This window comes from Saccopteryx bilineata, chromosome 12, assembly GCF_036850765.1.
Source record: "Saccopteryx bilineata isolate mSacBil1 chromosome 12, mSacBil1_pri_phased_curated, whole genome shotgun sequence".
NCBI classification, from domain to species: Eukaryota; Metazoa; Chordata; class Mammalia; order Chiroptera; family Emballonuridae; genus Saccopteryx; species Saccopteryx bilineata.
Window position 1 is genome coordinate 47,810,192 of NC_089501.1, and position 26,382 is coordinate 47,836,573.

Here is a 26,382-nt window from a genome sequence, read left to right on the forward strand (position 1 = left end):
CTCCTAACCCCCATCTCAGTCCCTGATTCTGCACATCTCACAGCCTCGCCCCAGGACATGGCCACAGTGTTCTTAGAAAGCACAGCATTGGAGAGAACTCCACAAGGAGTTCATTGGTTATCTGAGAGTTTTGCTAGGGCTCATTCTTTAAGCCCACGCATACACAAAGGGGAGATGGATTGTTGTTATTTTGGGAGAAATAGTAGCCTTCCTAACCTGGATATTACTTTGAGAAAATTTAAATTTTTATATTTAAGTTGGTACATCAAAAAAAAAAAAAGTTGATTGTCCTCATGGGGGTAGCTAACAGTTTTGAAAACACCTTGTACCTGAGAAGATGTAATAGTGAAAATGTGACAGTGCTGGTAAGAATAAGAATCCTGATGATAAGAGCAATACGTTGAAGGGTGTGTAAAGTTTGAGTGGGGAACCCTGGGTGGCTCCCCCCCCCCCCAGGAGAGAAAGCAACAATTTTCCTTCTGTAGGTAACTGGTGACAATTGGTAAGTTTTCGCTTTGTGGCTATTGTTTGTTTTGTGTCGACTTTTAATTATTTAGAGGAGGGAGAAATAGCACATTTACAAGAGTTATTTCCTTCTTATATATAAAGTGCACCCCAGCGCCCCCCCAGTTGTCCTTGGTTGCCGTCTCTCCTCCTCTACACGGAATAAGAACAGAGGCTCTCCATCCTGTTGCTGACTCCTCATGTCCCTGAACCGAGCGATTTGCTTACTCCTTTCCCATCGCTTCTTCAGGCTACGACGCTAAATAGTGGAGATTTCTTTGACCTTTTTCTCTCAGCTTCCATTTTCCAAACAACGGACAGCAGTTGAGTATGAAGGGAGAAATAGCGCCCGCTCTCCAGGGCTGCAGAGTATGAAGGGAGAAAGAAATAGCGCCCTCTCTCCAGGGCTGCAGTCCCACGCAGCCTGCGTGCCTTTCCTAGTCAAGTTTATTGTACCGACTTAGGCTCCGCTGCCAGCCTTAGGACTCCTGATTGATACCGGATCGGGCCAGTGCTCCCACGCCTCTTGTTTGCATCCAGTGTGTCTCGCCTCTCGTCCACACTGTGGTCTGGCTTGCACACGGCTCTGGTGAGCCTCGTTTCGTGTCAGTTTCAGCTCGGTTCAAAAGCAGACTGGTCGCCCGTGTGTTGCTGACCCCACTTGGTCCGTGCAGGCTCTTGGCACCCGGCCCATGTGTGAGGAGTAAAGCTCCGTTGATTCTGTGCACCTCTAAGTCTTAGCTCCGAATGACTTGTAAGCCTGTGTTGTTGAACACGGACTGGTCAAAATCAAAGAATCTGAATTTGGAAGCTAGAAAGGACTTCCCCTCATTTTACAAATGAAAGCATTAAGGTTCAAGGAGCTTGACAGTCCTTCCCGAAGACATGTGACTAGTGAGTGAGGAAACTGGGGCCAGTGCCATTTCTTCTCAGCCTCAGACACATGTTTTTCCCATGTAGATGCACGACCAAGGTGTTGTTGGTGGCCACTTGTAGTCACGTTGGGGATATTGAATACTAAGATGATAAACTATTTTGGATTTTTAAAAAATTTTATTTAGTGAGAGGAGGGGAGGCAGAGACAGATTCCTGCATGTGCCCTGACTGGGATCCACCCAGCAAGCCCACTAGGGGGCGAAGCTCTGCCCATCTGGGGCCACTGTTCTGTTGCTCAGCAACTGAGTTCTTCTTAGCACCTGAAGCAGAGGCCATGGTGCCATCTTTAGCACCTGGGGCCAACTTGCTCCAATTGAGCCCTGGATGCAGGAGGGGAGGAGAAGAGAGAGAGAGAGAAGTGAAAGAGGAAGGGTGGAGAAGCAGATGGTCACTTCTGTGTGCCCTGGCCGGGAACTGAACCTGGGACTTCCACACGCCAGGCTGGCGCTCTATCACTGAGCCAACCGGCCAGGGCCTATTTTGGATTTTTTCAAAAAGTGGCCTATGAGGGTAGCCTTTTAGTTTTGCTTGTGTTCCCACAATTGATAACTTATAAGGTGAACAAGATGAACTTTTTGGGGCAAGTATACTACTTCTGTTGGCCCTTCCTTTGTTTTTCTTTTCCAATTTAAGGTGAGGATCAGGTTTAGATCCTTAAAAAGGCAGCCAGAGCATTGGAGCGCAGTTTGTGACAATCCGCTATAACAAGGCACTAACAGTTGCGTGTTCTCCTCCCCCCAGACTCCTCCGTGTGCCGGCAGGGCTCGGGTTCAGGAAGTCTCACTGTGATGCATTGACATGTTTTAATTTTTAAAAAATGATGGAAACAGAGCAATCCTTTCTTGATAGTACTTTCTATCACTCTGCGGAATGAAAACAGATTAATCAGTGTACACAACTGGAAAAGAAAATCATGGGGGGGGGGTGAGGAGTGTGTGCTTAAGGCCCATCAACCTTTTGTCTTCATGTAGCCGAATGAGACCTGTGCCCCCTTGCCCCCCCGTTCTGTGGACACTGGCACGTGTGTCCACGGGGCAGGCGTGGCTATGCTAAGGAAACAGAAGCCCTCAAACCTCTGAGGTTTAGCACAAACCAATGCTATTTCTCACTCCTGTTGTGACCTTTGTCTACACTGTCCCCCTCTGGGACCCCAGGAGCAGTTACCATCTGGAACACGGCCAGTCACCGTGGCCAACTGAGAAAGAAACTCATGTGTTAGCTCTTAAAGTTTTGCTCTGAAGTGACATGAATCACTTCTGTTCACATTTATTGGCTAAATAAAGCAAGTACATGGCCTTGCCTGGCTTCCAGGGAGGGAAGAAGGGAGGGAGTAGGAAATGATGGTGCCATGTGCCCGAGGGGAGGACCAGAAATATGTGGTGGGCGCATGACTGCAGCGTTGACTGCAGAGCAGATGTGGGGCACAGACCCTGACTTCTGGCCCTCAGAGGAGGCTCGCGGTTCCTGAGGGCTGCAGAGCCACCGGGAAAGTCTACGGAGGACTGCTGGTCCTTACCCTGTAATGAAGGAGAATGGCATGTGGGCAGTGACAAGGTGAAATTGTTAGTCTTTCCTAGAAAGTGAGGGGTGGTAATCAGTTTTCCTTTCGCTCCTAAGGAGTTGGGTGACATCGTAAGTCCCTCTCTACTCTTTACTTGTAGTGCTCTGGTCATCAGGTTACATTATCCATCCTTTATGATGATCTGAATGGGGGAAAATGGAAATCTTTCTGCTTACTGGACATATGTTCCACAGCACGTTAGTTTCTCACCAAAAACACAATGACCAGGGAATCCAGCTGAGGGCCTATTCAGGGACACTCGTTCATTCATTCCTGTAACCAGTCACTGGCTATTAGGATTCTAGATGGAGAGATTTAGAAATCTGTTAGAGACTGGGAAAGTTCATGTCTGTGTATAAGAATCAGTTATAAATGCTAAAATGTAACTTCCCCCCATTTTTCACCTTGAAAATTTTATCTTTGCTACTGTTAAACATTTAAAAGTTAGCACTGCAGCTTGACTGACTCTCTTATTAGAAACAATGTCAAGAGTGTTAATAGATCATGTTTGAGTTTGGCACATCAGTGCCTTTCTGACAGAGTCCAGCTTGTTTTGAAACATCCCATTATAGTTCTTGCTGAGTATGACAGGCAGCCCCTGTGTTTTGGGGCTCTGAGTCAGGGAGTCATATTCATTGCTGAAATCATGTTCACACTAGCTAAATGCGAGGTATTGCTTCACTTCCTAAGAGTTTTTGAAGAATAACAAAGTGACAATTAAAAAAAATATCTTAAACTATTTTGAAAGTTTCTTAAATGACTCACCACAGCTGGCTGCTTTGCTCTGTTCTTGCGTAAGCATCAGTGTCTAAATAAACACGACTGTGGGACACCATGTAAACACAAGCAGAAAATAATGTTTTCGTTAGTAATAGCTATGTTTGGGGCTCAGCTGTTTATTGCCCCTGGGTCTTTGGAAGCACTCTTGAGTTGATGATTTTCCTACAGAAGATAGCAAGTAATTGCTACTTTGCTACTTGCTTTCTGAGTGGAATTTTGGAAACTAGAACCTCTCTACACATTGCAGTATTCAAAATAATGCCATTAGTTTATAGTCCTTGACTCAGTTTTATTTTATTTTTATCTTAATGAATAAGGAACTATAATTGAAAGCCTGGCAGCTCAGTAGGTGAGTGTACACAGCATCCTGCGGAAGGGTTACCTTAAGCTAAGTTCTAAGTTTGGAATGTCAGCATCTTTTAAGTTATAAATTAAGCTCACTATCTGCTGAAATATTTAGTTACTGCTGTTTAGTAACAAATGGTCTGTATGGAAGGTATTTTTCTTGAATGACTGGACTTCTAACCCAGACATAAGAAGAAACCTTCGTGTTTTCAGCTCTGTGCTTGGCCAGTTCAGTGTTCAACGCATTTTGTCCTAGGAGGGGGCAGCAGTCATTATAGCACTATTCATTTTATTTAGAGTTGCCTGTCTCTGATTTTGTGTAGAAATAAGTATAAAAGCTAAGAAGCATGTCTTTAGTATCCCAAGTGCCTAGACTAAAATAGATGTTCAAATAAAGGATGAGAATGAATGAGTAGTATATTCTTTTCATAAAAGGAATTGTAAAATTAAGGGAAAAAAATTAATTATGAAATAAAGTGACAGTTACCCACCATGACCCTCAGTGGATGAGAAATTTCAGGTGCATGGTTTTCACTATCTGAAGTGAGAAAATAAGAGGCTAGCCATCTCACCTCTAGATCCAGGCAGGAGGGAGAAGCCATGTGTTTACCATGGGGACAGAAGTCCAGGTATCACAACACTGATCCATGTGTCCCTGTCCCCTTAACCCTGGAACTGTGATTTCCTATTTAACTTTAAAAGAATCCAGGAAAAATGAACAGCTGGCAAGGACATGATTATTTTCCCTTAAGACTCCGATTTACAGTTAGCAAAGAAATGTCAGTCAAGAAATCTTCACTGATGTGTTTTAAGTACAATAGTTAATTTCTTTTTTTTTTTTTGCATTTTCTTTTGCATTTTTCTGAAGCTGGAAACAGGGAGAGATAGTCAGACAGACTCCCGCATGCGCCCGACCGGGATCCACCTGGCACGCCCACCATGGGGCGACGCTCTGCCCACCAGGGGGCGATGCTCTGCCCATCCTGGGCGTCGCCATGTTGCGACCAGAGCCACTCTAGCGCCTGAGGCAGAGGCCACAGAGCCATCCCCAGCGCCCGGGCCATTCTCGCTCCAATGGAGCCTCGGCTGCGGGAGGGGAAGAGAGAGACAGAGAGGAAGGTGCGGCGGAGGGGTGGAGAAGCAAATGGGCGCTTCTCCTGTGTGCCCTGGCCAGGAATCGAACCCGGGTCCTCCGCACGCTAGGCCGACGCTCTACCGCTGAGCCAACCGACCAGGGCCAATAGTTAATTTCTTGATGCCAAGTGTATGTTAGATTGAGGAGATGCAGTGGTATTACTGCTTCCTTCCTGAAGCATTGATTCCTGAAGCTCCCACTGTAGCTATTAAGACTGGCTGTAAATTGGGTTGGGCAACACTATTTCTGCAGTTCTTTCCGGTTTGGAGACTTGATGATTAAAGATGCACTTTGGTTAAAAGAGTCTTGCTTTATGGCAACAGTACTAGCAATGAACAATATCCCACACCTGCCATGTTGGGGGAGGGGTGCTTTGGCCATATGTAACCTCTGATGCGTGGTCATCTGCCTTGTTCCCAGGAGCCGAGGTCCAAGGAAGGCAGCGACTACTTCGACAGCCGCTCAGATGGACTGAATGCAGACATCCAGGGTCCCTTCCCGGCATCTGCCTCACTGTGGTCGGGGGGCTCAGCTCAGCTCCTGTCCCAGAGAAGCGAGTCCGCTCACGCGATCGGCAGCGACCCTCTCCGACAGAACATTTATGAGAATTTCATGCGAGAGCTGGAAATAAGCAGGACGCACACGGAGAACATAGACACGTCGACGGAAACCGCCGAGTCCAGCAGCGAGTCCCTCAGCTCTTTGGAGCAACTGGACCTGCTCTTTGAGAAGGAGCAAGGGGTGGTGCGGAAAGCCGGCTGGCTCTTCTTCAAGCCCCTGGTCACTCTGCAGAAGGAGAAGAAGCTGGAGCTGGTGGCGCGGAGGAAGTGGAAACAGTACTGGGTGACACTGAAAGGTGAGTGCGTTGCTGGCCCTGAGGGCTGCTGGGGTCCTTCCTCCACTCTGCCCTTTGCCGGGACGCCAGGGGCTCCCGCAGGAACGGGGAGTCAGTGTGAAGGCAGCTGGCAGAGGCTCTTCCGGCACGCTCGACTACAAACCCTTTCTCAGACTTGTGTGATACAGCTTACTTAGTATTCACATTTATACTTCAATCTGATAAACAATTAGATGGAATAATTATTGCTTATTCTCCTTTGTAGGTATTTCTGTACCATTCTTTAATACTTTCCCTGAATCTGGAGAAAAGGGAAAAACCCCAAACAAGTAAACAATTGTAGTGTTTAGTTATCTGCAGTATTCGGCCCATGTTCTGAACGCCAAAGAGGTGTGGCTGCTCGTAGAACTAAAGATTCTGTCTGGGTTATTTGATTTGTGTTATCCCACCTTCGTAACCTGAGAGTCTAATTCTCATCATCCCAAACAAATGCTTTGTTTTCTATGCGAGGGCACTAGGAGTCAGAGTTTGTTAAGGTGATAAAAGTTCCCCACAAGAATTGCTGTTCAGAACTGAGAGTCGCTTTGCTCCACGCTGTGCAGAGGCTGGAAGCGGTCTAAACGCCCCGAGGAGGAGCGAGGCTGTCAGGCAGCACCGTGTGGATTTATACAGATGGAAACAGGAAGGGCAGCCACAGCCCCTGGCGTTTCTGCACAACTGTCCTGTGACTTTTCCCGGGGAACTGAGTGTCGAGTTCAGAGTTCAGAGTTCAGCCTCAGTATCCGGGTGACACCCTTCCTTATCCTGGGAGGAGACAGAAAGGGGATCACATCAGCAACCAGAGTGCCTGGGGCTCTCCACAGGGATCCTTTCTTGCTGGGGGTTTGTTTGTTTGTTTGCCCCTATTTAGAAATTTTGAGCCCTCTGCTCCAGCTTTACGGTGCTGCTAAATGTCATTTCGTAATGACCATAAGCCTCTCTGGGAAAGGTACACCCTGCGAGGCATTTCCTTTTTAAGTGACGCCTTCCCCTAGCAGCCTGGAGAGTTTATAACCTAAGACCCAGCCTCCCACTAATTGCTGTCCCCTGCTCTGACCCGGGCTCTGGCTCCTGTGACCGTGGTGTCTGAGGAAGGCCTCGTGGGCAGGCAGGCACTCACACTGCACGGCGGAAGGGTTTGGAAGGTTGGAATAATGGGTTGAATCTAGCAAGATAAAATGTTGAAGGGATAAGTAATACTTCAAGGTCTAATAATCGAGGAACTGCCCAAGTCCATGGTAGGAAGACATGGCTGCCAAGTATGACAAGTGTGAGGCGATCTGGGGGTTTGATTCACGGGCTGTTCGTAGAATGAGTCTCCAATGGGATGGGACACAGTAAAAATAAAACGTGATGGAAAAGAGCGAATGTGACGTTGGGCTCCATCGACAGCGAGGTCACATGGTTGGCAGCTCTCTCAGTCTCTGCTCTGCTCAGAGGTGGCCGGTGTTCTCTTTGGGGAGGAGACTTGTTAATAAACATGATGATTTTCTCCTGGAAGAATTCCACCTGAAGTGTAACCAGAGAGGAGAGTGAAGATGTCCCCTCAGGGGAGTGCACGTCTGGAATTGCCTGTGAATCACAGTCTGAAGTTGCCTCTTGTTTGCATGATATTTAGAACAGATACACTCTGTTCCCTGATTTGTTATATCTATCTATCTATCTATAATGACAAATCTATATATATAGATATATATAGATATATAGATATAGATATATATAGATAGATATATATAACAAATCTATATATATAGATAGATATATAGATATATATAGATATATAGATATATAGATAGATATATAGATATAGATATACATAACAAATCTATCTATCTATATATATATAAAATGTAATTTGTTTGTTAAAACTGATGCTTTGGGAAGTTGTTCCTTGTGTGTCTTATGTCTCTGAAACCCCCAGTGTATGTCCCAGGGTGCTGGCGGCAGTGGCCTGTGACGGGTGTGTGTGTTTCCCTATTGTGAGAAGCAGGGCCATAGGTGACACCAATAGGGTCCAGAGCTGTGCCATATGGAGGATGACAGAGGATGTAGAGATATTTAGCCTGGAGGAAACTGGGGTGAGAGTAAGCAACAGTCTTTAGGAGAGACGCTGAATTCCATCTGCTTCACCAGAGGTCAGGATGGGACTAACAAAGACAAGCTGATCCTGAATTTAATGTAAACACACACACAATAACAACAACAACAACAACAACAGCGACTAGAGCACTGGGCAGGTGGAAAGGGGACTACCTTCCCAAGCTCCCTCCTATTGCAGGTACTGGCAAAGAGCTGGATTGTTGGAGGCTTCCTGGGGGACCCCAGGCAGGTGTCACTCAAGGTTGGAAGAGCACACCTCAGGGTTCTTGTTTTCTATTCTGTCCTGGAAACTGCAGCACTGGGAACTTCTGGCTGCTGACTTCTGGGGCAGGGGCGGTCCTGGCTTGGCCTGGATGATGCCGAGGTCTGCAGTCCGGCCTGGACCCTGCTGTTTCAGTGCTTGCTTGTCAAACACTTCAAGCCCGGTGGATGAAGGCTGCTTTGTAAGTGTAGATGTTGTCAGGCACTCCCGCCTGCGTTTCCTCTGCAGCCAAGGGAAGGCGTGCGATAAAGACACACTTTTCCCAGCACAACCTTTTCCGTGTGGGTTTCTGCAGCTCTTTCCTCTGGGAATTCGAGATGTTGAGTTCAGGTTTCTTGGCTTAGAGTCTTAAATTGTAATGTATGGACTTAACTATTTGGTTTCATCTTACTTAACGACATGTATACGCATCTATAGGCACACGTGTCCATTGAAGCAGAATTCTAAAGTTATCCTCGAAGTATCTGTGTAAATAAATTGGAAACAGTGTTCTGGAGAGAGACGCTATTAGCAGACCATCTGGTTACCTGCCTCTGTTTATGTGCACGTGGGCTAAGGGCACAACTGCTTTTTAGAGCTTGCAGGGAGTAATACATTTTTAACAAGGATAATTCTGCTTTCCATCTGTCTTTTCCAGTGGGTGGATTTTCATGCAGTTTACAGGGGACTTCTGGGCAGAATGGTGGCAAGTGGCATTAAAGACCTCCCTCAGAATGCACAGTGGAGGACTGGCGTGAGCAGAGGGGTTCATACAGTAATTTTTGGATGCCGATGACTCTGCCCCTGGATAGGTCTGAGACAAGGAGTGGGGGGATGAGTGTGGATTGAGGGAATGTCAGTAAGAAGGGGGATTTGGGAGAGAACTGAGGCCAATGCTCTCTTTCCGCTGGTGATATTTCTATGAATGGTACATCTTCTGTTCTTGTATGGCCGCTGCTGTACCAATCTGTTTTCTCTTTCTGCTGCCGTGTCTAGAACTTCTGCTGTCGGTTCTCCAGGTCTCCGCCAATTACTGGCAGATACTGGGTGGAGGCGCTGACCTCCACAACCCTGGGCAGTGCCGGGGACTTCACTGTGGCCCCTTTCCGGCAGCCTTTGCGCCCAGCACTGGAGACCCAGGTCGAGTTAACCTTGGTGCAATAGATTTACCATGGACTTCCTGTTCTTCAGACTTGATGGCCACAGCACACTGCACATTGTTTTGCATCCCGGCCTGGCTCTGAACGGATCGTCCTGTTTTGGTTTCCCACTGCCGCGTGAGAGCGGCATGCTGTGGAGGACGGGGTGTGAATCTGGCAACGCGTTGGCACCTGCCCAAGGACGTGTTTATATCCTCTGGACGCAATGATTCAAACCGTGGCTTCCGGGAGCACAGTGTCAGGGAAGCTGGGAAGTCGGCGTTGAGCCGCTGGAAAGAATGTAGACATGGGGACAGCTGGGGCTGCTCTGTCACCTTTGCCCTGGCTCCTGGGTCCTAAGGTCATGGCGCGGTGTACACAGCAGTAGTAGCAGACCCCGATGGAAAGGCTGGGCGTTGTTTCTGTGATTCGGTGGCTCAGCCCTGCTGAGGCAGCTCAGGCCATAAACCTCGTGAGGCTCTCCCAGCCTTAGCGTGGGTGAGTTCGGTTTTCAGGAGGAGAGGTTGCTCTGCGCCTGCTGGCATTGCAGAGGAGCGTGGAGGGAGAGCGACATCACCACCGAGGGCAGAGCGAGGGCGGCCACCTTTGTCCCCTGCCTTCTGTGCTGCGCTGGATAAACACGTGAAGATCTGTTTTTGAAGAGAGTAATGAAACTGGCAGGGGTGAACTTGTTTTTCAGTTATGATACCGATAAGGCATTTTTTATCTGATGATCAAAGCAGACCCTTGATACCTTCTACTGATAGCACTTCATTAGCTTTTTAGGGAAAAGCTATCGGCTTGGCAGACACAGGTGGCAGTGTGTTTGGAGCAATATTCTAAGATTCAGGGATAGTTTTATTTTTCTGTCTACATTAGAAAGATGGTAGTATTATTTCCTATTGCTGTGAGAGAAAAAGAATCGACTAAAATTAACTTATTTTACATGGCTTTTGGGTACATTCTCAAAAATGGTCGAGGTCCCCGAATGTGCTTGGTTGCACGTGACCACCCCCTTTACGCGTGGAAGCTCCCGCAGTGAAGGCGTGTGGGGTCCCCTCTGCCTCCTGCACTTCGCTCTCTCTAGTGCGGTGTTGTGGGTAAGAACGAGGCCTTGGGGCCGCAGGGTCTGGGTCCAGCTGTGGGACTTGCTCAAGCCGTGTAGTCTCAGGCTTCACATCTGCAAAATGGGCTAATAAGCACGCCTGCCTGCGGGGCTGCCGTGGGGACCCAGTGAGCCAGCCAGTGCTCGGGGGCTTCGGAGAGGTGCTCCTGGCAGGGAGTGAGCAGCGGGAGGTACCGCTGTGGACACGGTGTTGCTCTTACCGGTCCTGCATGCACAAAAACATCTCATTCTCACCCAAGTCAATGCTAATACACCGCGGTACGCTTTGGAGACCAGAATTTTCTTTTGTATGATGTAGTTATTGCATTCAATTTTAAAAAAGTTGTTCATTTATTGGTTTAAGAAAGGGAAGGAGAGAGAGGAGAGAGACAGAAACATCAGTCTGTTTTCCCTATGTGCCCTGACCAGGGATCAAACTGGCAACCTTTGCATATGGGGACAGTGTTCTGACCACTGAGCCACCCGGCCACTTCCCACGTCTCTCCTCGGTCAGGACGTGTGACAGGCCCGTGGTTCTTCTTCTGTCTCCACAGGATGCACCTTGCTGTTCTACGAGACCTACGGGAAGAATTCGCTGGACCAGAGCGGCGCGCCTCGCTGCGCCCTGTTCGCGGAAGACAGCATCGTGCAGTCCGTCCCGGAGCACCCCAAGAAGGAGCACGTGTTCTGCCTCAGCAACTCCTTTGGAGATGTCTACCTTTTCCAGGTACCACTGAGCTTCCTCCGTAAGGGCTTGTGATGACAGCTCAGACACTGAGAATTTGAGGGACACCACTCAGCAGTGAATTCCAGTGCAAGCTTAGTTCGGCTTTGGGTTGGGGCTTAGCCAAGAGCATGGGCCTCGGTGCAGAGCAGTCGTTCTACAGTGAGCGTTCCCCGGGTGCCCACAAAGTGCCAGGCTGCGGCCCATGGGTGCTCTTTACACAAAGCAAAGTCATGGTCTAGCGAGTGCAAGGTCCGAAATTCCCAGGGTGAAGTCTTTTTAAACACGGTTCTAGAGAGTATGGACAGGAGAGGTTTAGGTTCTTGCTAAAACCCTGAGTCCAAGTGCAAGAAGGAGCTTCTTGGGAGACCCTCCGAGCCAGGGGCTGGGACGCCTCGTCTCCCAGTGCAAGTGTCTTAGGGCGCTACGGTTCAGGTCATCTGTTGCGGGGACTTTTAGCAACTTTCTAGCAAATGAGAAGTCACAGAGCGTGGTGGGCACCAAGTCACCGGTATTGGGGGTGGGCTAGGGTGGGAATCCTGGTGTGGTTGTTGAGTACCTTGGTCATTTGGAGCAGTTACTGACCTTCTCTGGGTTTTGAACCCTTCAACCAGTAGTGTAATAGCTTCTAGGATTGCTTTAAGGGTACATCGTATAAAATGTGCTTAAGTGCTAAAGACTATTATTACTATCTAACTATATACTAGTAATTTAAAAAAATTTTTTTTATTTTTAATTTTTTTTACAGAGACAGAGAGAGAGTCAGAGAGGGATAGACAGACAGACAGGAACGAAGAGAGATGAGAAGCATCAATCATTAGTTTTTTATTTATTTATTTATTTATTTATTTGCATTTTTCCGAAGCTGGAAATGGGGAGGCAGTCAGACAGACTCCCACATGCGCCCGACCGGGATCCACCCAGCATGCCCACCAGGGGGGCGATGCTCTGCCCCTCTGGGGCATCGCTCTGTTGCATCCAGAGCCATTCTAGTGCCTGAGGCAGAGGCCACAGAGCCATCCTCAGCGCCCGGCCATCTTTGCTCCAATGGAGCCTTGGCTGCGGGAGGGGAAGAGAGAGACAGAGAGGAAGGAGGGGGAGGGGATGGAGAAGCAGATGGGCGCTTCTCCTGGCCAAGAATCGAACCCGGGACTCCTGCACACCAGGCCGACATTCTACCACTGAGCCAACCAGCCAGGGCCAATCATTAGTTTTTTGTTGCGACACCTTAGTTGTTCATTGATTGCTTTCTCATATGTGCCTTGACTGTGGAGCTACAGCAGATTGAGTAACCCCTCGCTTGAGCCAGCGACCTTGGGTCCAAGTTGGTGAGCTTTTGCTCAAACCAGATGAGCCCGTGCTCAAGCTGGCAACCTCGGGGTTTCGTACCTGTGTCCTCCACATCCCAGTCTGATGCTCTATCCACTGCGCCACCGCCTGGTCAGGCTATATACCAGTATTGGTATTAATAAATTCAAAAAAGGTGGGGTGAGAGCCAGGAAGTGAAGTGTGCTTCTCAGATGACTCTCATCCCACACCCGGTGACGCGTGTAGACAGCGCGGGCTGTCGGTTATATCTGGCTGAAGGATCGTGGGACACCTCACAGGTCCTGGGTTCCTGTTTCTGATGACTCTGGTTCTCGATGCCCCCAAGAGGCCTGCAGAACAGGCCGACTTCAGTCGAGAATTCTCTGAAGTGTTCCCTGGAACAGACTTTCCCAGCACCTGTCCCAGGTGCATGCATTGGTCCCCAGACTGACTGACAAGAGTCGGGGGCCTGTGTTGTGATTTCCTTTCCCTTCACAGAACAGTTGCTTAAACTTTCTAGGATCTTTAAAGCAAAGTAGTGAATTGATGTTAATCTGAATTGCAGGGGAGGTAAAGATATCAGATTAAGTCTGCATGTTCTTCGTAGGAGCAAATGTGAAATGAATAGTTTATTTTGTTATTCAGGCATAGTAAGAAATTAAATTGTCTTAATAGATTGGAGTGTATGTTCCTAGAGATCACTAGAGATCGATCGACCCAGTAGCTTGAGTGTGTGGTTATTTTTGGACATCAAGGAACTGAAAGAGCTTTCAGCCTGCTCGGCTCCATACTTCTTTGCTCGTTCTGCTTTATTCAGGCTGTCTTTATTGTTTTTAAAATGAAATCTTTTCCTTACGTGCCAGTACTGTGGTCTTTGTGTCGGAAGGCCCTGAAGAGTAGAGAAGGAAAAATGCTCTTTCATTGACATTTTTCATAATGGGGCCTGTATTGTAAATTTCGTATCCAGCTCTCAAAACCGAACATTTTACTCCTACTGTGTTCTCATGCTATGACGGTGACGGACACAGGCCACCTTCAGGGAGCGGCGTGTAATGCAACACTGAGTGGCTGTGCCTCGCTTTCCTCTCACTCCCCTGTGGGTGGCTTGCGGCGGGATTCTGCTCGGCCTTCCTGCCCCCACTGGGGCTCCGGGGTTAGTTCCGCTCGCCTGTCCGCGACCTCGCACGTCAATCTGGGGTCAAGGAAGCGTGTGAACCTGAGTTGAGCGTCGTGTGTGTTTCTGAAATGAAACAGTTTCGTGAAGCAAAGGCACCCCATAGATTTCACCCATCAAAGCCCAGCCTCACACTATGGAGAGCGCTTTGTGGTAAAACAATTCCAAATAGTTTCTTTTTCTTTTTTTTTTTCCTCTCCTGTGTTTAGGCCACTAGCCAGACCGATCTGGAAAATTGGGTCACCGCCATCCACTCGGCCTGTGCATCCCTTTTTGCAAAGAAGCGTGGCAAAGAGGACACAGTCCGGCTACTGAAGAACCAGACCAAAAACCTCGTTCAGAAGATAGACATGGACAGCAAGATGAAGAAGATGGCCGAGTTGCAGCTGTCCGTGGTCAGCGACCCAAAGAACAGGAAAGCCATAGAAAACCAGGTACCGCTCTTTACACGAGTCTTGTCTTGGTGGCGATGTCACCTCCGTCTCTGGGGGGAATAGTCTGGCTTGTCATCTCAAGCCCTCACTGGCGGAGCTTTTACAGTGTGGGTGATGTGATGAGCTCGGCAGCCTCTGGTTGCTGTGCAGGGCGCGTAGAACGTTTCGTGCCAAAATCCTTTTCTCCCTAATATCGAGTAGCTCCTTCTCGCCCAGATGAGTCTCTTGTGTATTGTCTCTTTGAGAACAAAATCTGTATCATAAAACCAGTAGTAGATTAGACAGGTAAAATTCTAATACAGGGATGGCTTTGGAAACAGCTGTTTGTTATGACGGTATTTCTGTGTTTATTTTAGATTCCAAAAAAAAACAAACAAAAATCAACTGCATTTTCCCCTATTTATTACAGATAAAGTGCTAAAACATGCTTTCTCGGGTCTAATTTCGCATTTATATAGTAATGGGAAGGCTAGTTTCTGTGCTGTTTGCCTTTGAGCGGAGGAGAAGCAGCTTTTTGACAGTTTCTTTGCTCAGATGACCTACACACTCAGGTGAGTGGGACAGCTGCAGCATCCCTGTCGTCATAGATACACAGTGAAAGCAGGGTCTCTGGGAGGTGAATCAGGCGGCAGCTCCGTGAGCAGACTAAAGTGAGGACAGTGACTGGCAGTGGCTGGTCCTGGCCTGGGTGCGCAGTTACGAAGACCAGCTCCAGAGCAACATGACCGAAGCTAAACAGTTTATATGGAAAATGTATTTCAGGGTATATCCTTTCTTTTTCTTTTATTTTCTTCTTCTTCTTCTTTTTTTTTTTTTTTTACTTTGAAATCTTTTTATCTGACTCAAAAGCCTGTTTTCCAATCATCTTATCAGCAGTGCAAACTGTCTTTACACTCTCCTGGATTTTCATGTGTCATGAAGCCTCAATTACCTTTTAGCATCTGAGACAACTTAGCCATATCCTGTCCCCCTGAAGGTCAGATGCTTGAAAGAGCTATGAATCTAATGTTTACTGATGGACTAATATATAAAACGCACTTTATCATAAGATAATCTGATTCTATAGGTTAGTGTAATAACAGTAATTATAATGACAGTGATACTTTCCTGAGTTGGCATTCTCAAATATGCAAAATACAAACACTCCTTTTTCCGTGATTCTGGATTTAAACGAGATCCACTTTCCAATACTTGTGTGATTTTCCCAAGTTACTTGAAGTCAGAGGATGTCATTTCTATAATTCTATAGAATTTTTTTAGATCTTCTGTAGAATACTTGAAGTCCTACATTCCTGAACTGAACTGTTCCTCAAAGATAGAATCTCTTGTTTGCTTAGAGTACCTGTTAACAAACTACAAAATAGTTATAACAAGGAGCCGAACAGGAAGTTGGAACTGCCAAGGAGCGTGGGGGCGGTGGAAGGGCGTCCTGATTGGACGAGAACACTGTTGCTGGCAGAGCTGCCGCCAGGCGCCCGGCGGTGCGGTCTTCTCCGCCTGTCTGCGGACTGGACGCCTCGTCCTGCTCCGACCTGGGAGCGCGCGGGTCCTCACCTCCTAGCACTCTGTGTGATGGGGAGGGGGGAGGGGCTAGGTCAAGGGTGCCTACCCGGCAGTGAGAAAGCCCGAGGAGGAGGAGAAATGGTTATCGCAGTGATTTCTCGGTGCCGCCCCTCACCGGGGTCCTGGATTCCCAGGGTCCTCACTCTGTGTGTCGTCAGAGCTGTATCTCGTGATTCAAGCGTCTCAGACTGTTCAGGGCGCCCCAGTCAAGAGTCTGCTAGTGACTGTGATGAGGGAAAAGTGTGGTTTAACTTTTACTGGCTCCCTAAAATTTAATCTTGAAGCCCCACGTTTGTTCTCTGGAAGGGATACCTACCCTGGAGTTTTCAGGTCCTGATGTTTAGGTCCAGGGAGACAAGGGAAATATGAAATTTGGTGATATTGACTGGTTCCTGGCTCATTTATTTATTTTTTCCTGCCTTTTTCTTCCTTTCTAACTAAGGCCAGGAGAAATCCAAGCTAACCTTTTTAAGAAATGTAGTATTTTAACTAAATGTAACTTTATTCCCTTGCCGTTAGTTGATGAATACTTACTTGATGAAGTCACAGTTGGTGTGATTCTCTAAGTGGGTGGTGGGCATTACTTTCACCCAGACCCCACACAAGTCCAGAGGTCTGGATGGTTGGGTGGCCTGAAGAGAAACTCTATTAGAGGATTAGGGTGATTGTTGCTTGTGGCCCATTATATATTCTTTGACAGACTCATCGCTTCAATATTTTAAGCACGCCATCCAAATACTTCTCATGTTTCATTTCGATTCTCCCCTGCCCCACCCCACTGTCCTCACCTCTTCCACACACACACCCACCATCTCATGGGACGCCTGTGAGTTTTTGGCAAGAAATACTTTGGATTGACCTTCGGAAATTCCACCTGAAAATATTCTCTTAACCATATTCACAATTTTTTTTAAGCAAGAAAGAGAGACAGACAGATAGGGAGAGAGATGAGAAGCATCCACTCAGAGTTGCGTCATTTTAGTTGATCATTGATTTCTTCCTATATGTGCCTTGACCGGGGGCTCCAGCCAAGCCAATGACCCCTTGCTCAAGCCAGCGACCTTGGGCTTCAAGTCACTGACCTTGGGCTTCGAGCCAGAGACTTTTGGGCTCAAGCCAGTGACCATGGGGTCATGTCAATAATCCCACGCTCAAGCCGGATAATCCTGCGCTCAAGCTGGCGATCTCGGGGTTTCGAGCCTGGACCTCAGCATCCCAGGTAGATATTTTGTGCCACCACCCGTCAGGATGTATTGACAATTTTTAAGTTGTAATTTAGTCCTTCTCCCAGAGGGCTTTTCAGCGGGTAAGATGAACTACATTCTCTCTGCCCACTGTCCTCAGGTCGTTTGCCAGGTGGTTGTAAAGAAGCTGTTTGCTCTTGACTCGCAGACACAAAGTGGACGAAACGCCAACACGTGCGTGCTCAGAATTACTTTTATGAGACGGTCTTTAGAGAATGTTCCGTGACGCTACAGAGGCGAAGGTGTTTACACATCAGGACCAATAGGAACACAAGCTCTCAAATACCCCCCGAGTTATCATTTTCTCTAAACTACCTTTTGAAAACTTTAAAAGAGTAGTGCTTTATCCACTTACTATGAAAAAACCTCAACCTCACTGTATTATATGTTACATGAAGGAAAATATTATTTTATGTACATAGCGTTTTCCGCCAGAGCCCCGAGGGCCTCAGACAAAGCCATTCCTAGCCTCTGAATAGCTGAACGTGGCGGGCACGCTGCATCGTCAAGGCAAAGTCTCTGCGACAGCTTTTCTTTGAAGTGCTGGGTTGGAAAAGAGCATTGTCCATGGCTTTTCCAAATAAAAAGTATGACAACAGTAATGGGTGAACTTCATCCCCCTGTGTGGTGGCATGCTTTGCTTTAGAAAGACCCGTCCCATGGTCTTGTCCTCGGGCCTCCGGGCTCTCGGTGGGGCAGGATGACTCACCTTTCATGTCCGCGTATCCGGTTTGGAGCCGATCATGCTGCCAGCACACATGTCGGCTTCCTTTTGAAGTTCTTAGGGAGGAAGAACAGTAAATTAGGTCCAGTTAGGACGCAATCAAGTAAACAGGGACAACATGTCACCACCCTTTCGCGGTCATGGCCTGCTGCCAGATGGCTTCCCCTGTCCTCCCCCCCACCCCGAGTCGGGCTGTGCTTTTCCCGCAAAGGAGAGGCATTAGACCCAGGTGACGCCGGGGAGCACACACTCGCAGCTGGTGGGCTCGGGGCTGCTCCGGGTTTGTGGGACGTGGGCTTCATCGTAAATATTTACTTCAGGTTTTATAATCACGAGGATGGATTGAATTTAGACAATTGGAAACTGGTGAAGGAAACAAAGGGAACAGAGCCTTGAGGGAAATCCGATATGGTGTTGGGGTGGGGGAAGCAACTTGGGGAGTAAGCGTTGGAGAGCTGGAAGGGTTTTGGGGGAGACAAGGCCAGATTGTGGAGGGAGGTGCTGGGCCGAAACAGCGGCTTTGTTCAGGAGGCACCGTGGACGTGGTGGAAGGATCGGGGCAGGAAAGTAACATTCAGGTTAGTTCAGAGAGTGCTTATTAAGTGCGAACTCTGGGCTTGGCCAGTGTGTACAGACCGGAAGTTCAAAGAAGACGCTATTTTTGTCCTCAGGGTGCTCACAGACTAGCAGGGTGACAGACAATTGGGCATGTAATTTCAACACCATATAACAATTGAGAGCAGCACACGACAATCCAGACTGTTTAGAAGACAAATGGGAAGTTTAGCCTCCTGTGTGGTCATGGAAGACTTCCTGGAGGAGGGATGCCTGAATTGCTTCTTAAAGAATGAGACGGTTGGCCTGGTTGGTTGGCTCAGTGGTAGAGCGTCGGCCTGGTGTGCAGGAGTCCCAGGTTCGATCCCAGCCAGGGCACACAGGAGTGCCTATCTGCTTCTCCACCCCTCCCCCTCTCCTTCCTCTCTGTCTCTTCCCCTCCCGCTGAGGATGACTCCATAGCCTCTGCCTCAGGCGCTAGAATGGCTCTGGCCACAACAGAGCGAGGCCCCAGATGGGCAGAGCATCACCCCCTGGTGGGCATGCCGGGTGGATCCCGGTCGGGCGCATGCGGGAGTCTGTCTGACTGTCTCCCCGTTTCCAACTTCAGAAAAATACAAAAAAAAAAAAAAAAAGAATGAGACGGAATTAATCAGAAGAGGAATGGATATAGGCGGTCCAGGCCAGTCGATGAGGAAAGGCCGCGTGCTCTGAAACCAGTGTTCCCCTGGCAGTGTTCAGGCCCACGGCGTGCCGGTGGCGAGAGGTGGAGGGATCAGCAGGGCCGCTGCTGAGGCTGCCAGGTTTGCCCTTCCTCAGATGCATCTTCCAGACCAGGCCAGAGTGCTTTCTGCATCTAAAAGCACATCTGATCGTGTGATTATGATCAGGTTGAACCCTCTCTCAGGGGCTCTCCATTGCTTACCAGATCAAGTCCCGACGACCTCTCCCCCTCGACCTTCATCTTGCAGCAGCAGCCTCTGCCGGTTCCACTTCTGTCTGGGGTGTTTCCGGAGGCAGAGAGACCCACGTAAGCCACGTGCCCACGGGCAGACTGCCCGCACCTCCTCCCCGCGGCTGGCAGGCTCCCCCTCCTCCTCTGTGATGAAGGTTTAGAGGTTGCTTCCATCCAAGGAGCTGTTCTTGACCCACCCACCCACTCTATTAGGGACCCCTTCTATTCCTCTGTAAGTCCTGGGGTGTCTATCACTGCTCTCACCACATTGTTCTAATAATTACCTCCTATGTATAAAGTCGCTGCTGGTATGACGTATGATCCCCTAACAGATCTGTAACTTTCCAAGTCAGTCCCTGGTACTGGGTCTGGTTTGTTAGCGAACGCACTGGCATCTTTCCTCTTGACTGCGCACATTGAGTTGTTCTCTGCCGCTGTCCCTGCCCCACTCCTTGCCAGCTCTTGACCTCTTTCCCTCAAGCCTTCCCTTCTTCATTCTCTAGCTAACATAGCTGCAGGGCACGATCACGCGTGACTTCACAGTAACTCCGATGAGGTAAAACCGCGGGTAGCGCCCATTTGATGGATGACTGAATTCACCCCAGAGAGATTAAGTGTGTTCTCTAATGTCACACAGCTGCTAAGTGGCAGAACTAGGATTCAAACTCAAGTCTATGCTTCTAACCAAAGGGTTCTACTGCCTCTCAGTAAGACTTCTGTGAATGGGATTGTGTTTCACTTGCTAATTAACCAGGTGATGGCTGGTTTTATATAAACTGGAAATTGATCATTAATTTACTTCTTTTTCTCTTATTTTTTTTCTTCTTTTCTACCTGAGAAGAGGAGAGATAGACACACTCTCTCATGCACCTTGACTGAGATCCAGCCAGCAACCCCATCTGGGGCTATGCTCAAAACCAAGCTATTTTTAGTGCCTGAGGTGGAGGTTCCACAGAACCATTCTCAGTGCCCAGGGCCAATGCGCTCCAACCAATTGAGTCATGACTGCAGGAGGGGAAGAGAGAGAGAGGGGGGGGGAGGGAGAGAGAGAGAGAAGGGGAAGAGAAGCAGATAGTCGCTTCTCTCGTATGCCCTGACTGGGAATCGATCCCAGGACATCCACATGCTGGGCTGGTGCTCTACCACTGAGGCAACTGGCCAGGGCCTACTTATTTTCATAAGTCGGAATTTTCAGCTCAGTTTGGTAGGAAGTATATTTATTATAAAACTGAATTTTATGGCATGTGAATTATATCTCAGAGGAAAACAAAATAAAACACGGATCCTTTAACCCAGAGGTCCCCAGACTTTTTACACAGGGGGCCAGTTCACTGTCCCTCAGACCGTTGGAGGGCTGGATTATAAAAAAAACTATGAACAAATCCCTATGCACACTGCACATCTCTTATTTTAAAGTAAAAAAACAAAACGGGAACAAATACAATATTTAAAATAAAGAACAAGGAAATTTAAATCAACAAACTGACCAGTATTTCAATGGGAACTATGCTCCTCTCACTGACCACCAATGAAAGAGGTGCCCCTTCCAGAAGTACGGCAGGGGCTGGATAAATGGCCTCAGGGGGCCGTCGTTTGGGGACCCCTGCTCTAACGCTTAGCTGGTTGTTCTAACTATGTGCTAATTACCTTCAGTGTGATCTGTGTTACTATATGGGTTCTTCGGTGAGGGTAGGTTTTAGTGCTTGGAAAATATTGCATGGCAGCTTTAAGCTTATTCTGTCAACAAGGAAAAAACTACTCATCTTTTAGGACAAACCTAGTGGTGGACAAATGACCAAGTACTGTGATCAAATGACTAAATGGTAGAAAATACTGTTCTAGGGACGCTGGGTGTGGCATGAATGTACTTGTCACCTTTCTTCTTATGTGTTATTCATCTGCTATGGTTAGCATTAGACTTCATCCCCCCCCCCCCATTCTCTGGACCAGACCATGACCTTTCTGAGCTCATTAGGGGCATGTAGCTATGTTAACCATAAAGAGGAAACTTTTACATGGTATTTGTGTCAGTGCTTAAAAATGGGAGTTTTCCTCCTTGATTTTTGTTAATTTTTCCATTTACAATGAAATATACCAGAAACCTCCTTAGAGTGAGTTTTCTTCATCCTTGTAAATTTTTTTATTGATTAATTTTAGAGAGACAGAGGAAGGGGGAGAGAGAAAGAGAGAGAAAAGCACTCATTTGTTGTTTCACTTAGTTGTGCGTTCACTGGTCGCCTCCCATGTGCCCTAAGGATCGAACCTGCAGCTTGGGTGTTTCGGGATGATGCTCTAACCCACCGAGCTAACCAGGCAGGGTCTCTCCTTGTCATTTTGATGTTCTGTGCATGGATGTTAAAAGAAAGAAAAGCTTACTTAACATAGAAGTTAAGTTTTTATTCTCATGTCCTGAGATTTATCTTAAAAAATGAAGCAGTGTCTAGGGATAATTATCAGTTTTTCAAGAATTTTGAAAAAAAGGAAAAAAAAAAGACCCATCTTGATTTAAAAATAATAATAATGATTTGGGGCATTTTACTTTTTGATAATGTTAGAAAAAAAAAATCTCCAGAAACTCCCTGATAAATGTGATGTCAGATAACATGACTACTGTCACAACGATGATTAAAATTTCCTTAGGTGGGGTATATAAATAGCTACAAAGACTGTCTTCTATTTCTCCATTTACTTTAAAAAAAAAAGATCTTTACCTCCTCTTTTGAGGGATAATTATAAAATATTGTAACATTACTTTAAATTTGGACTGAACTTGCACATGGTTTGCAGGGAATTGAAATGCAGGATGTCCGATGTGGATAGGGCGCCCAGGTGAGAGCAGAGATAGTCGGACGTCCTCTGGGTCGCACCCTTGGGGGTTTGTGGGGCGGGGGGTCGACAGCTGGATGGAAGTGTCAGTGGAAGTGGCTGAAGCGGTAGTCCTTGGCGGGGGCACCGACGCCTGCCTTGCGGGTAAGAAGACTTGGGACTCGGCTTGTGTGAGGTCCATGGTGGAGTCTTGTCTCCACCTGTCGTTCACATCGGGGTCAGCGTTGGGCCTTTGCTAATCTGGAGCAGCCAGTATATCATGTGACCCTGGCCAAGTCACTTCCCTTCCGGTCCCCAGTCTCCTCTGCTGAGAAGAAGGGTGTGGTAATCCTAAGTCCCCAGTAAGTCCTTTGCCTCTGTTGCTGGACTTTCTCAATATTACAAGGTCTGTTTCGAGCGGGTGGGTCCAGCCTTTCTGCTGTCCTCTTCCCTCCGTGTAACCCAAGCCTCTGACTCCGTGTCCTCACCGAACCCTCACGGGCCTGTTCTCCCAGGTCCTCTGACTCCGTGTCCTCCCTGAACCTTCACGGGCCTGTTCTCCCAGGTCCTCTGACTCCGTGTCTTCCCCGAACCTTCACGGGCCTGTTCTCCCAGGTCCTCTGACTCCGTGTCCTCCCCGAACCCTCACGGGCCTGTTCCCCCAGGTCCTTCTCTACAACCTCGCTGAGTCTGTGGAAGGAAAAATAAAATATTTCATTGTTTCTTAGCCAACTACAAATCTTGACTTAACCTCCACGACCAATTCTTTCTATAAAAATCCATGGCCTTAACAGCAAGATAATACTGTCTTTACATAGGGCCCAGATGTGTTACTAATGACAGCTTACTCTGCCACAGACATTTATGGGGATGCAGGATGTGTTTGTCAGGGTTCTTCAGAGGAATGGAACCAATAAGATATATGAAAAATATATATAAAGAAATTTATTATAAGGAATTGGCTCGTGTGGTTATGGAGGTGGACAAGTCCCAAGATCCGCAGAGTGAGTCACCAACCCGGAGACCAGGAGAGCTGGTGCCCATGCGGAGACTGGCAGGCTCAAGATGCAGCAAGAGCCAGTGTTTCTGCTAACACCCCAAGCCAGGAAAAAACCAACACCTCAGTTTGAAGGTCATTAAGCAGGAGGAATTTTTCCTTACTTCGGGGCAGGGGGAAGGTCAGCCTTTTTGTTCTATTCAGGCTTTCAACTGATTCGACAAGGCCCACCCACAGACTAGGGAGGGCAATCTGCTTTACTCAGTCTACCCATATAAGTGTTGATCTCATCCAAAAACACCCTCCAAGAAGTGCTCAGAGTAATGTTTGACCACATAGCTGGATACCCCATAGCCCAGTCAAATTGACATAGGATTAACCATCACAAAGGCTCAGTCAGGATAAGGATAAAAAGCATTGTTGAAATAGAGAAGTCATAAAGTCCCATCTCATTTATACTTGCTATTAAATTCAATTTAAAAATTACCTCTGTAATTTTTCAATATACAATATTGAATCAATATACAATATACAATATTGATTGAAATACTAGTTTCTTGAAATGTCATCACATATATTGGAAAACTTCTTGACCTTGGTAAAGTGTGCTTTAAGTTATTGGGGTCTCCCAGCCCTGTCTTCCCTCCAGGAAACCTAAGCACATGAATCCATGTTCTTCCCATGAACTCACCTGCATTTTGTCCCAAGTTTTGGGTGGAGAAGTCTGGGCATGCTGAAGATTATCCTAGTGTTTCTGACAAAATTTTTATGATTCACTGTTTAGAATGGAATGTCTCTACCTTCCAGTGGTGCTTTGATGTGTAGTCACATAAATACAGTAAATGATGCCTTTAAAAGCTCTTGGTAAACTGTAGAATTCAGTGAAAATATAAGACAATGTCATCTTCCATGATCTATAGTGATTGGCATAGACCTGGAATTTATTTTGTATATTTGGGTCTTTTAAAATCCACTGTGGATGATACGATCTTCTTTATCTCCTGGTATCCAATGACTCATTGGTTTTCATTCTCTCCTACCTCTATTCCCAACAGAACCCCTAGAAAGTATCTCAGAAACTATTTCCCATGGAGCAATGAATAAGCAAGAAGCATTGATACATTGCCCAATCTAGACATAGACACATATTGTTAGAAGACAAAAGACTGTGTCTGTAAGTGTGGATTTTTAGCAATCAGATGGAGAAGATATTTATGGAACAGAATGGGAATATAGTTTTCTCTGTGCCTCATAGCTACTGGTTGGTGTCTGTGATTACATGATACCCGCCCATTCTTTTTAGAATCTAGAGTTCTCCAGTAGGGCCAGACCTCGCAGAGATTTGCAGATTTGGTTGGAAGTGTCTTGCTAGTTTAGAACAGTGCTCCTCATGAAGGCTGCACACCAGAATGCTCGAGGTACTTTTGAAATGTAAACTTTCCTACACCTCACACCTAATGGGGATGATCTTCAGATATAGGACCTGAGCATCTTCCAAAAAACCCAACAAGTCATTCTGATATTCATTCAAGGCTGATAACAGTGGGCAGATAACATCACTAATAAGGGGGTTACAGATCCTTAAACAAGATTAAAATCACTATGGGGATAGAGATTTTTCAGTGCATTCTGAGAGTTTTGTTGTTTTGCTGACAAAAAAAAAAAAAGATGAATCAACAAATTACTTGTTTAGATCTTGTAGCCATTGTAGTTCTTTCATGGAGAAAATTTCTATAGCGACCTTCCTACAAAGTAGAGACAGAGCAGTCGGAGGGAGTCTGGGGAAGTTCCCGAGTTGGTAGTGCTTTCTCTGGGGAGAGACCGAAGGGAGCACGGTGTTCAATGTTGGAGGTTCTCCAAAGCACCATGTTTATCCAGGATTGAGGACTGACCTGGAAAGTTTACCATGAAAGCTGAGGATCTGGCTGGGGACTAGACCTGGCAGAGAGGCAATGTTGCAAATGAGGCAGTGTTGTAAATGAGGTCATATGACTCTTGTTGCCTTTTTTTTTTTTTTTGTATTTTTCTGAAGTGAGAAGTGGGGAGGCAGAGAGACAGACTCCCACATGCGCCTGACCAGGATCCACCCGGCATGCCCACCAGGGGGCGATGCTCTGCCCATGTGGGGTGTTGCTCTGTTGTGGCTGGAGCCATTCTAGTGCGCCTGAGGCAGAGGCCATGGAGCCATCCTCAGTGCCCAAGGTCAACTTTGCTCCATTGGAGCCTTGGCTACGGGAGGGGAAGAGAGAGACAGAGAGGAAGGAGAGGGGGAGGGGTGGAGAAGCAGATGGGCGCTTCTCCTGTGTGCCCTGGCTGGGAATAGAACCCAGGACTTCCACACGCCGGACTGATGCTCTACCACTGAGCCAACCGGCCAGGGCTTCTTGTAGCCAACTTCTGATGAGCCTTCACTACAGACCTCCTCTTGAATTTTTAGCTTGCCCTCAATACCTCGTGGAGCCCAGCTTTCTATTCTGTTCTGAATCCCTGTGCTGGTGAGTCACTAGAACCTTCTTCACTTGTTAGTTTATCTTTAAGTGAAGGTAATGCTTACACATATTTTGACACCCTTGGGAGAAGGGACAGTGGCCGCCTGAGTTTGACTTTATCTTTACCAGCTCATAACCTTCGTTTTTGAAGAAGTCGATAGACATCTCTGTTGTGTAAAGAGCTCTGTGTGTTTTAATTCTATCTAGGTGTCTAGATGGCGTGATCCCTGAGGTCTACCTGCTTCTGACTGAGTTATGTGCTCAGAACGTCCACAAATGCAAAGCCGCTGCCTCCGTTTATACAGCGTCCTTGTGCAATTCAGTTACTCTGGTTTAAAATCAGAGGCGGCCAATGCGAGGGGAAACGACACAGAGTGTGATAACTGGCCTGCCATTGTGTGTCCTGCCTTACCTCAGCGGCGCGTAGCGCGCTGGCCTTCTCCAAAGATCGTGTCATTTTGGCAGGGACCGTATCGGGACCGCCGGCCCTGTTTTGCTTTGGGCCGTCCCGACGCAGTACTGTACCGTGGGACTCACTGTGTTCTGGCGAGAGGGCTTGATCTGGACTGGGCCAGGAAGGCCAATGTCCACAGGCCACACCAGTGGAAAAGGATTTTTCCCTTGAAGTTTGTGAAAGGGATCGTGCTTTCAGGTTGACCCACGAACACCTCTCATTTTTATTTAAATCTC

The 26,382-nt window shown here is 47.4% G+C and overlaps 1 protein-coding gene across 1 annotated transcript in view; it reads left to right on the forward strand.

The window, feature by feature from the left end:
• Positions 1–26,382, forward strand: part of TIAM2 (TIAM Rac1 associated GEF 2) — a 106,442-nt gene that overhangs the window by 2,542 nt on the left and 77,518 nt on the right. The window contains exons 3-5 of the mRNA XM_066247828.1: positions 5,682–6,117; positions 11,275–11,447; positions 14,136–14,360. Coding sequence (XP_066103925.1) covers positions 5,682–6,117; positions 11,275–11,447; positions 14,136–14,360 — 834 coding nt within the window. The remainder of the gene's footprint in view (positions 1–5,681; positions 6,118–11,274; positions 11,448–14,135; positions 14,361–26,382) is intronic.